At 34.0% G+C, this 12,293-nt stretch overlaps 1 protein-coding gene across 1 annotated transcript; it reads right to left on the bottom strand.

Moving 5' to 3' along the window:
- Positions 1-8,924: 8,924 nt before the first annotated feature.
- On the bottom strand, positions 8,925-11,166 carry LOC131040839 (G-type lectin S-receptor-like serine/threonine-protein kinase At2g19130). The gene is made up of 4 exons (XM_059208885.1): positions 9,976-11,166; positions 9,285-9,912; positions 9,054-9,190; positions 8,925-8,948 (listed from the first exon to the last, which is right to left on the bottom strand). Exons 1-4 carry the CDS (start codon positions 11,164-11,166, stop codon positions 8,925-8,927), a joined length of 1,980 nt encoding a protein of 659 aa, XP_059064868.1.
- Between the last annotated feature and the right edge of the window lie 1,127 nt (positions 11,167-12,293).

Raw genomic sequence — 12,293 nt, 5'->3', positions numbered from 1 at the left:
TTTTGAGGGGACCAGAAACCCTGTACAACAAGTTTTGAAGGGACCTGAAACCCTCGGATTTTTCACAAATATAGAACCAACAAAGGAACACTACAAAAGGATGTACATCAAAGCCATATAGCAACCTAGCCACAACCTGATATGTTGGACTTTATGTTATAAGGGACATTTAATGAAATAAAGTCAAATATTAATACAGAGGCTATATCTTAATGTTATTTTTGCACTTTATAACTCAAGGGTCCATTTATCAATAAAAATGGGCCATTTAATTAATTGTTTGGATGCCTATACCAAGGAGTATTTTATAAAATATTAAAGTGCAAGCTTATAAAATAATAAATATAATTAAATGATCAAGAAGTCTCTAGAAGGGATTGACCAGCTTTCAAAATTATATAAAGTGCCAAGAGAAGATTGAATTCATTATGATTGAGCATTTATTATTCCTCTTTCTTGAGTGGTGGAAGAAACCAAGGGTTTCCAATACTTCCAGCCATTGGAGAACGTCAACTCTTCAATGTTTGTGCAATTTTGAGGTTGTGAGATACCAATTGAGATTATTGTCTGATTGTGCGCTTCACCCAAGAGTCCAATTTGTGCTAATAGGTGGAAGATTTCATCTAGGGTTTGAAGGATCGGGAGATATATCTACAACAAGCTAGAGATTCATATTGGCTGCAATTATACAACAGGAAATCAAGCATTTAATTTGCACATTATATACAACTACAACAAGGACGTGTTTCTTCAGATTCTTCATTGTGGAGGCATCTTCATTGCTACTAGGTCTCCCTTGGCATCATCGATTTATAACATCATATTACTCTAGGTTCATTACTTGCATATTTTTTTTGTCTAAAGGAATAAATCTGATCACTGCCATCAATAGTGATGTAGGTGCACATTTTATATCAGTCATTGAAAAGACCTTTGATTGTAAGATAAGAGAATTGGCATCACATTTAGATCAGTTGTATATCAGCATTATACTTGGTTTAGCATATAAATGAAGGAGATATAGGGTTGCATGCCATTTGTTTGTCAAAATGATTAATTATTGTAAGTGACTAATTGGCATTAATATTTGTATTTGGGAATTGAAAGATGCATGCTAAGTGTTTTCATTAATGCCTAGTTGTTGTAGGTGCATATTGGTTATCCTAGGATGCATGCAAAGTGTTTGACAATATGTCAACTCATTGTACAAGTTGATTTTAGTCACTTATATGGATGAAAAAGGTCTAAAATAGTTAGTATATCATTTTTGTTATTTTATCAACCAATCATGCATCTTTAGAAGCATTCAAAAACATCATTTGGAAGCACTTCAATCACATTTGACATCATTCCAAGAAAGCATAAACAAACCGAAACACAAATCTAGCAAGCATAGAGGTTGTATGCAAAGTGTTTGATGATATTCCTTGAGCCTCTAATCAGCAGTTTGAGGTCAGAACTAGCAAGGGATATTTCAGTGGTATTAGAGTTGTTTCTTGCCATCATATTGGGGTTATAAATAATTGAGCTCACACATTTGGAAATTGAGTAACCAACACTCATAATTTCAAGTTATGAGTTACTATAGTATTATAGGGAAACCGAACGAAGAGATCAAATAGGATGCCCACAAGATGAGGCAAATATGTGAATAGCAAGCTCCTCAACTCCTTGACGACTATCAAATAGTTCTAGATGCTTTTAAATCACAATACTCCCTTAATAATTTTATGAAATTTGTTGTTATCTTGAGGCCTAACAAGATTGGACTTGTTAAGGACATTAGGAGGGTGTATAAGGAGGCAATTTCATCTAAAGGGAAAACATTTAGTCAGGGGCATAGTGTGAGTAGGTATGGTAGAGATACTAAATTAAATTATAAATGTGGTTCTACTTCCAAACTCAATGATCAGGTTACAGGAACTCCCATAATTAGTAGGGATGTAATGAGAATACAAGGTCTATGTTTCACTTGCAAGGGTTTTTGTGAGGCTAACCACCAATGTATGGATAATGAGGTAAAGGTGCTTGAAGAAGACCTCAGATGCATTTAAGAGAAAGCCATCAAGGAGGGAGATTTGGACATGCACATGTTGCATGAAGATGATGGGATTTATGAGTCATATCATTTGGAAGGACAAAGAGGATTCCATGATGAAGCCTTTGAGATTAAGGAGACTTATACACATGTTGATTTATATCATAGCCAAACTATTAAGCTTAGTCAAGATGTAGATGTGTTAGTAAATTACAAAAATGTGGGCACACAAGTTGGAAACATCAAATATAAGGAATGTGCAGAGGATACAAGCTCTAACAGTTCTGATTTTTGTAGCAACAGTCAAAATTCTTTGCATTATCATGAGGTAGCAGTCATTTCACTTAAGGAACATGCTTCTAGTTTATTGCCACATGAAGGTACTCAAGATTTGGGTGCTAAAAATAAGATTGGTGATGTAGATTCATGTCATGATGAGTTTAATTTTGCAAATTAGACCTTGGAAAATAAATCAAAAAAATTATTGGTTGGCAATGAGTCCCTTGATCGGGATTTTGATAGACATGCGGCTACCATGGAAGAGGAAGTGTGTGAAGAATTTGTCAAATCAACAGTTTCTATAGGGTGAACTCACAATACTGGTTCCCACTTTTTGACCAACTTTGACACTTAGATGAACATTTTGAAAAAATACGTTCACTTTCCGACACCTATAACTTTTAAACCATTAAAAATTTGAAGATGAGGTAAACTAGTGATTTGTAACGTCTTGTTTATATATTCTAAATATATATTTTTTGAATTTTTTTGAATAAATTTTTATTGATTTTTCAATCTCCCTCGAAAAGTACTTTTTTACAAAATTGGCATTTTTTAAGAGTGATATGCATCCTAAAACGCATAACCTTTTTTCTATAAATAACCAAAAACCTAATTCTTTGGAATTTTGGTTTGTAACATCAATACCCAGGGCATTCAATTGGTTTGGTAGTGATATGTTGAATATCTTTCATTTTATTTAGTTTTGAAGTCTGACTAATTATAATTTAGATATAGTTGTACGTTTGAAGACATAACTTGTTCTATATACATCAAAATTCAATTTTATTTTTTTTGTTAGAAATAAGACATCAATACCTAGGGCATAGATATTTTTCAGAATTTTTTTGAATTATTTTACTATTTTTCCCAATGCATTGAACAAAGAAGTTCATGTTTGGTGAAAAACCTACATTCATAAGAAATAAAAGAAAAATATATTAATGAAATTAAATATGTTAAAAGTTATACTATTTGGAAAGTTGATAATAAGAACTAAATACTTTAAAAAACAGAACTTCTAAATGAATTCATTTGACCCCCCAAAAGCTAATGTAAAATTGGTTTTTTATCATCATTTGATAGATGCAAAGGAGACTCCATTGCAAGTATGATTTAGAAGTACAAAGCTTCTATCCAAGAAATTTTGATCTAAGAGCCTTTGATCTAACTCTCTTCAATTAATTACTTCAAATGGGACCTCTTAAAGCTTAAATCATTATTATTTTTTTTAAATGTATGATTTCAACAAAAATCAGGATGTACCAAAAAGTGGGAACCAGTATTGTGAGTTCACCCTATAGTGTCTTTTCAGCCATCTTATGAGGTACATAGCAGTAGTACCCTAGTTATTGATGTGTGCGTTGATGATTGTACACAGGATGCTACTTACCATGAGGTGAGTGATGTGGATACAGCCTCATATCACAGTGCAAATTTTGAGTTAGAACACTTGTATGGGAGCTTGTGTACTATCTATCTTGTTAGTAAGGGGAGCAAGAAGATAGAGCATGATATAATTCATGAGAAGGAGTGTTAGATGGTCCATTAGGAGTTCGCATCCACTTATGACTCCAGCGGTTTAGAGTTGTATGACTTAGTTCAACATGGAGGTATTATTCATTTTGTTAACAACCCCTTGTTTGAGGCAGATGTTACATTGTCTTATGATAATCCCCTTTTCAAGTTAGTTGTTGATCACTCTCTTAACCCTAGACCTAAGATGAGCATTGATCATAAAATTTGGAACCCTTCCAGTCCATCGGGTCTTTAGACAGGGTTTGTAGAGGATTTTTCAGGTGTTTACATAGTGAGGAGTGCGCCTACATTTTTACTTTTGATCCTCATGTGCATGACCCCTTTCGGATGCTTAGTTCAGTTGTGGATGTGTTAGATAGCATGTATGATAGTTCACCTTGTACATTCCTGGGAAGTAAACTTTGTCAGCCTTCTGAGTTGCTTCCTCTTGAGTCGTCTCCTCTTACGACACCAATTGTTGGTATTGATTTGGCTCGGCAGGTACTATCAGCTATTCTAATGTTGATGTTACAGTCAAGGTAGTTGGTATCAGCAGGGATATTACATAGTTCTTCCCTTGGGACCCAAGTGGACTAGTGTGTTATTTTGTCTCTTAGATTGCTTGGGGACAAGCAATTTCAAGGGGGGCGGACTATAATGTTCCCTTTTTGGGATGATATGGTTTATGATTGGATTATCCCATTATTGGCCATTGTAGACTAAGACTGATGGTTAGAGGGTTCCAGTTGGTAGTATAGGAGGCTTATTCCCATTCCTGAGGTCACAAAGTGTTCAAAATTTCTCTTTGTTTGGCTCAATTTCACACACTTACTATTTATAGTAAGTCAGTGGTTGATTGAGAGGGACCATTTCTATTTTTAGTAAGGCATCCAGATGAAGAGTGGACGTAGTGGGCTACCCTATGGTATTTGTAAAATTGAGAAATAATGATTGTTATTCAAGCTATGATATCTTAATTATTATTAAAGTTATACTTTAATAATAATTAATTATAAGTGAATAATAATTGATTAATATTTGGAATTTATGTTATAAGGGACATTAAATTAAATAAAGTCAAATATTAATACATAAGTTATATCTTAATGTTATATTTGCACTTTATAACTCAAGGGTCCATTTATCATTAAAAGGGGGACATTTAATTAATTGTTTGGATGCCAATACCAAGGAGGATTTTATAAAATATTATAGTGCAATCTTATAACATAATAAATGCAATTAAATGATTAAGACGTCTCTAGAAGGGATTGACCAGCTTTGAGAATTATATAAAGTGCCAAGAGAAGATCGAATTCCTTATAATTGAGAATTTTTTATTCCCCTTCCTTGAGTGGTGGGAAGAAACTGAGGGTTTCTAGCACTTCTATCCATTGAAGAACATCAACTCTTCAATGTTTGTACAATTTTGAGTTTGTGAGATACCAACTGAGATTATTGTCTAATTATGGGGTTCATTTAGGAGTCCAATTTGTGCTAATAGGTAAAAGATTTCATCTAGGGTTTGAAGGATTGAGAAATATATCTATAGTAGACCTGGAGATTCATATTGGTTGTCATTATACATTAGGAAATCAAGCATTTAATTTGCACATTATATACAACTACAACGAGGACGTGTTTCTTCAAATTCTTCATTGTTGAGTCATCTTCATTGCTGCTAGGTCTCCCTTGGCATCATCGATTTATAACAGCATATTACTCCAGGTTGATTACTTGCATTTTTATTTGTCTAAAGGAATAAATCTGATCGTTGCCATCAATAGTGTTGTAGGTGCACATTATATATCATTCATTGGAATGACCTTTGATTATAAGCCAAGAGACTTGGCATCGTATTTAAATTAGTTGTATATAAACATTATACTTGGTTTAGCATATAAATGAACGAGATATAGGGTTGCATGCCATTTGTTTGACAAAATGCTTAATTGTTGTAGGTGACTAATTGGCATAAATATTTGCATTTGGGAATTGAGAGATGCATGATAAGTGTTTGCATTAATAACTAGGTTTTGTAGGTGCACTTTGGTTATCTTAGGATGCATGGAAAGTGTTTGACAATATGTGAGCTCGTTGTACAAGTTGATTTCAGTCACTTATATGTATGAAAAAGGTAAAAAATATTTAGCATATCATTTATATTATATTAGCAACTAATCATGCATCATTAAAAGAATTCAAAAACATCATATGCAAGCATTTCAATCATTTTTGGCATCATTCCAAGAAAGCATAAACAAACTGAAACAGAAATCCAGCACACATAGAGATTGTATGCAAAGTGTTTGATGATATTCCTTAAGCCTCTAATCAAAAATTTGAGGTCAGAACTAGCAAGGGATATTTCAAGTCACAACTTTATGGAGCTCCGCTTGGTTTAGGATTTTCTTCTTCAAGAGAAGATCTTCTATAAACATGTATTTATATAATGTAATCAGAAAGTTTGTTTTGTAATCCTTAAGGGGGGTTCCCTAGGACAAGTTTAAGGAACAATTTAATAGAGGGAATGTTGAAATAGCAATGGAATGTTCTATTACACTGATAGTTAGTGGTTATGACAGGTTTGGATATCATATAGTTATACCAATTGTATATCTCCCTAGATATATCTGTATGTGCCCACCTACATGAGATTATATCAATCAAGTTTGTTTTACTGCTCTCTATCATAAAGAATGTAGAAACCATTTTATAAAATTGGAATGTAAACATTTCTATACATGAAACAATAATACAGATTTTGGAAGAAAACTGTAAGGAAATCTATAAAATCTAAGGAAATAAATGTTAAATTTCACATTGGATTCACCAATGTGTATAATTAGAAATTTAAGAAGATGTATAAATCCTCAAGGGAAACCACAAAACCTTACATTTAAGCTAAAGATCCAATTTTACATAATGAACAATTAAACTAATTCAAAATATTATGAAAATAGATACAAAATTATAGCAAGATTGAATCCCTTGGAATTACCTCCATTGTTCTTGTCGACTTCTAGAAATTGTATTGTTTTTTCTAAGATTGTGATTGTGCATAAAAACCTAAAAGATAAAAAATATGATAGTTGCTTCAATTTTTAAAGCATGTGGTTCAATGAAATGAGAATGAAGATTGGCATTTATATAGAGGATTCAGTTTCATTCAATGGATGAGATTCGTCAAGAGATTGATAGGGGATATTTGAGAATGGAGTGTGCACACCAAAGTTGTCATTTTGAAAAGAAGAGGAAAGGATGAGTGAGAGGCATGTTAAGTAGAGAAAAAATGAGTTAAGTGTAAATATAATTAAAAGTATTTATTTTCAAGAAAAGATTTCATTTTGAAAGTGGAAGAAAAGAGGAAAAAGAAATAATTTAAGTGGGGAGGGAAATAAGAAAAGAAGAAATAAATAAAGCAATTATTTATTTTCAACAAAACTGAAATACGGAAAGTGGAGAGAGGAAATTGGAAAGTGAAAATAGACAAATGAAATTTATTTATTTTCAACCAAAATGATTTTTTAATAAATGCATGTATTTATTTAATTATAGAGGAATTTATGAATTAAAATATTAAAATTAATTATTTAATTGCTAAAAAATAGAAGAAAATGGTACAAATTAATTATACAACTAAAAAATGTTTAATTAATGTGAAGAATGAAATCAATTAAATGATTTTAAAGTTAGAGGAAAGAATAATTAAATATTAATATTAATAATTATTTATTCAAGAAAGAGGGAAAATTAATTTTGAATTAGAAGAAAGGTGTTAGCCTATTTAAATATTAAAATTATCTAGTTAGATGATAAGAAGATGTCGTTATAGACATTGGAAAAATTTTAGTGTCTACAATTTGATATTGTAAACTTCATCAATCTATATAGTATAGTGTGTAATTTTAAATTACCGCAACATGGTTGCAATCACGATATAAAAATTGCATACACTATTTAATATATTTTATGATCATCAATATTTAAATTTTGTTGAAATGAAAAATTTGGATCTAAGCATTATAGCCAATATTTTTGTAAAATATTGTAATTGCAAGTGTCTTCCTAACCTTATAAATCTCTTGGTAAATAGGTAAACATAACTATGAATCTTAATAGCATTAAGCTCTGAATAACTATTTATGAATTTTTAATGGCTACTCTTACATTTATGAAAAACAATAGAAGTTGTTGGAGTTTGATTGATATTAGCTTCTTAATATTTACTTGGACTTTTATAGAGGAACTAGCTACCTATACTAGCTATAAACCATTTTCAATAAACGTGTCTAATTTGTTGTTAAAATCTGAGAGTTTATTCTTTCTTATCATCCTTCAAGCTATTCCCGAAATCAAGACTTCACAAAAATTTAGAAATACTGGCTTCCATCCCTATTCGTCCATATGTCATGTTGTACTTACTTTCAACCTTCCTCTTGCAACCCTTGATAATGACTACAACTATCATATAAACCTTTATAAGACATTGATAACAATCCATTACGTATAATATAATGTATAATAAAAGTTTGAAATTAATATACAATCAATTCATATTTAATCTATAAATTTTTGTTGCAATTCAAAGTTATAGTTTTTTCAATCAAATCTATTATTTCATTTTTCATGAATAGTAATTAATGTGAATTTATAAATGATTTATTTTAACACTTATTATATTTAAGTAATGTTTAAAAAAAGATATGATTCTATTACTTTAACACTATAAACATAAGATATAATATATACTAAATAGCATAAAAGATTAATTCATATGAATAACAAATTCAGTAAACTGAATCTTAATAAAACATCAAAATTTAACACATTAAAAATATAGCCTACCCATATTGACTAAGCTATTTGTAAAATTCAAACTATTGCGCATTTAGCATCTATACTCTGGTTATTTATACAGAATTTGCCTGCAAAGCAGATTCTGTAACACTGATCGTTACAAATTTATTGTAAGCTTCTATATTTACAACATTCACTGACTGAATATAACTTACATAGTCAGTTTTAAGGAGCCGGTGTAGTTCTATCCAATGCAGGCGGAAAACTCTGATTTTAATCCCTACTCAAATCATGCGTTAACTTTAAAAACACCCTGCCAAGAAGAACTACAAATTTTAACAGAACGTAAACGTTTTTATAAACAGGCGACAATGGGAATCTAATAGAGGTCCACTAGGTACTGTAGAGATCTCATGACTTGCTGTGTATCAGCCTCCATCTTTCCTTGGAGCATCCGGAGAACTTGAGCCATGCTTGGCCTCTCATTCTCATCCTGTGCAATGCATACCAAGCTTGCAAGCGTAGCTCTTCTCACCTCCTCAACATCTGCATGCTCTGCAATTCTTTCGTCCACAATACTTATCAAGTTTCCCTTTTGAAGTTGAGTTGCAGCCCATGAGGGAAAGTACTGCTTAGTCTGTTCCTTCACGCTCATGTTCACATTTCTTCGACCCGATATTATCTCCAACACCATCATGCCGAAGCTGTACACGTCTGCCTTGCAAGTAATTGCTAAGCCGTCGATCCACTCGGGAGCGATGTAACCTCGAGTTCCTCTCATGCTTGTCAAAACCCTGCTGAAATCTCTTCCCACCAACTTTGCAAAGCGCAAAATCAGCCACTTTTACGCTGAAATCGCTATCCAGAAGTATGCTCTCAGGCTTTATATCGGAGTGAATGATTTGATCTCTGCATTCCTCGTGGAGATAAACTAAGCCTCTGGCAATGCCTAAAGCGATCTCGAACCGTGTCTTCCAATCCAACAGCCTTTGTGATCCAGCGAAGAGAAGGGAATTGAGAGAACCATTGTGCATGTACTCGTAAACCAGCAGCCTTTGAGATCTTTCCGTGCAAAATCCACAAAGCTGGACCAAATTGACATGCTGTATGTTTCCGATGGTGCTTATTTCTGCACAAAACTGCTTTTCTACCTGTGTAGAACCCTCTAATTTTTTAACTGCTACAAGGGTATTGTCTAGGAGAGCCCCTTTGAGAACAGAGCCAAAGGCTCCTTTCCCTAACTTATCTCTGAAATTGTTGGTTGCAATTCGGAGCTCCTTGTAAGTGAATGTTCTCAGGGAAGCAGGCAGGTCAGCTTACGAATCTCCTCCCTTACCTACTATTCCACGCCTCCGCCGAAGAAAGATTATAACAAGGAAAGCAAAAACAAGAACGAAAACACCACCAACGGGAAGTGAAATCAATAGGACACGTCCTTGATTTTTTCCTCCACTGGATATGGACTGTCCCAACTGAGAAGCAGCCATGCGAAGGAAGACGGGCTGGCTGTTTGATGCAACGCGAATATTGAACAGATCCCCAAACCACATTCTACAAATGGGAAGAGTAGAATTAGTGAGATCGAAGGCTGTGCAGGAACAATTTTCCAAACATGCTGATAGAGATGGGTATTGGGAATATGGAACAGCGTCTTTCTCTGCTAAGGCTATGTCACTCTTTTGCACGAATCCATCTGTGGTGCCGTTGGTAGGAGAGCACTGGAGAGAGCTATCGCGAAGGCATCCGCTTGACCACCATTCTTGTGGATACCAGGAGTGATTGTCTCTGGGATGGAAGCCCTCGAGACAGCTGCAGAATTGAAGATTGTTACTGTTGCATGCAGCATAAGCCCCGCACATGTGATAAACAAGGCATAGGTCTTTTGGCACAGACCAGATGTTAATCCAGCTGTTATTATGAATTGTATAGTAAGCTCGTACATCTCCAGTTTTGTACAGGACTACACGCTGCATGACACTATCAAATTTTGTTATCTGAATATACGTGAAGTACATCTTTGTGAGAGAAATCCTTACAAAGGGCGTTCTAAGAATTTCGGATTCGTACTTATTCTGCATATCTGGCATACCACTGAAATGGTCACCAACCCACTCTCCGCTGCTCCAGTAAGTAACACTATTATTATACAGTAGCGAAAACTGCGTCTTGTCTGGGGCTGGATCCATTCCTAAAGAGGAGGGCCCAGGTGCTGGATCCAACGAACTCTTCCAAGAAGTTAGCTTCATGCCTTTCCACATCTTCATTCCCAACAACCATGTGTCTCCTGGATACAAGAAACTCTCCCACACAATTTCAGATATGTTGTTTGCGCCCAACATAACAAAACTACCAGAATCCAATATCATAGCTCTGGAGGCTATAGCTTTCTGGTTCTTTCTTGTTGACCATATTGATCGCCCATCTGAATCATACAGTTTGAGATAGCCGTCAGTTGTTAGATTCAAAACACCTGGCTTGTTTCTGATGGGAGTCTCTCTATTAGCCACCCAAACAATGGTCTTGTCAGACATTTGGGCATACCAGATGCCGATGTACCAGTTATTTGTTCCGTTTGGACAAAAGAATCCCAATTCGAAGGTGCCGTTCTTTGAAACTATGCTCTAATTTCCAGTGAGAGAAGCTCCCAAAGCTATGCTGTCTCCACCAACTGTAAGGGGATCACAATTGTAAGGTAGAGTAAGCATATAAAGAACTGAAAGGAAGAAATACCATGCAGACAGACTACTATTTTTGGTCATTTCGAAAAAACCTCAAACTCGTTTGAAACAAAACCCTACAACTACCCATAGGTTTGCTGTTGGGTTATATAGAGGGGAAGATCAACAAATATTTTGAATTTAATGGGTCTTTAATTTTTAATAGGTCTTTGGCCTATTGATGAAATTGAATAGTTCTTAACGTCTGTCAGTAAAATTCTATTAAAATGCATGGTTCTGATATCATAAAGAATGATGTCAGAATAATACTCAACTAATTTAACTTAATATTTAACCCAATTAAAATTTCAACCTAAGACTCAATACTCAACTAAAAACACAAACAATCTCTTCAGAACATCCATTGGCTTTGGCTTTTTTGCCTAGTAATCAAATGCTATGAATATTAGGGCAGAATTTACAAATTGATGGGAAAATGCTATGAATATTAGGGCAGAATTTACAAATTGATGGGAAATTTTATTTTATTTATTAGGACAGAATTTACAAATTGATAGGACACGGCAATAAAAGGACACCGCAATAAATCTGAAATTAATAATTTTCTTGATAATTCTAGAAAGTCAAACCATAGATTGTATATGACACGACACTAGAATTCCAGAAATTTTAAGTCATAGATTGTCATTTATTTGGTGGTCTGTAAATTACTGCTTAGTTTCTGTTTGGTCTTTCCAATCTTCCCTGCCAAGTCATGTGTGATGGATCAAAACTATTTTTAAGCCGGCCACTTGCATAACAAAGTCTACACCGATAACGATTGCCTCCTGCACGCGGAAGGAAAATGGTAAATTTATTGACTGATGTGGAACAGCAAAACAATTAATAAGCGTTTTTATCTTTTAAGACCTTGACTTGACGACCCAAAGAGGTGGCGTGTAAAGCTTCCCTTCATCCTTGGGAGCATTTTGACTTGCATT

The sequence above is a fragment of the Cryptomeria japonica genome, chromosome 7 (genome assembly GCF_030272615.1).
Source record: "Cryptomeria japonica chromosome 7, Sugi_1.0, whole genome shotgun sequence".
Classification (NCBI taxonomy): domain Eukaryota; kingdom Viridiplantae; phylum Streptophyta; class Pinopsida; order Cupressales; family Cupressaceae; genus Cryptomeria; species Cryptomeria japonica.
Note: the sequence above shows the minus strand (reverse complement) of the source record. Positions and strands in the feature narration are given on the sequence as shown.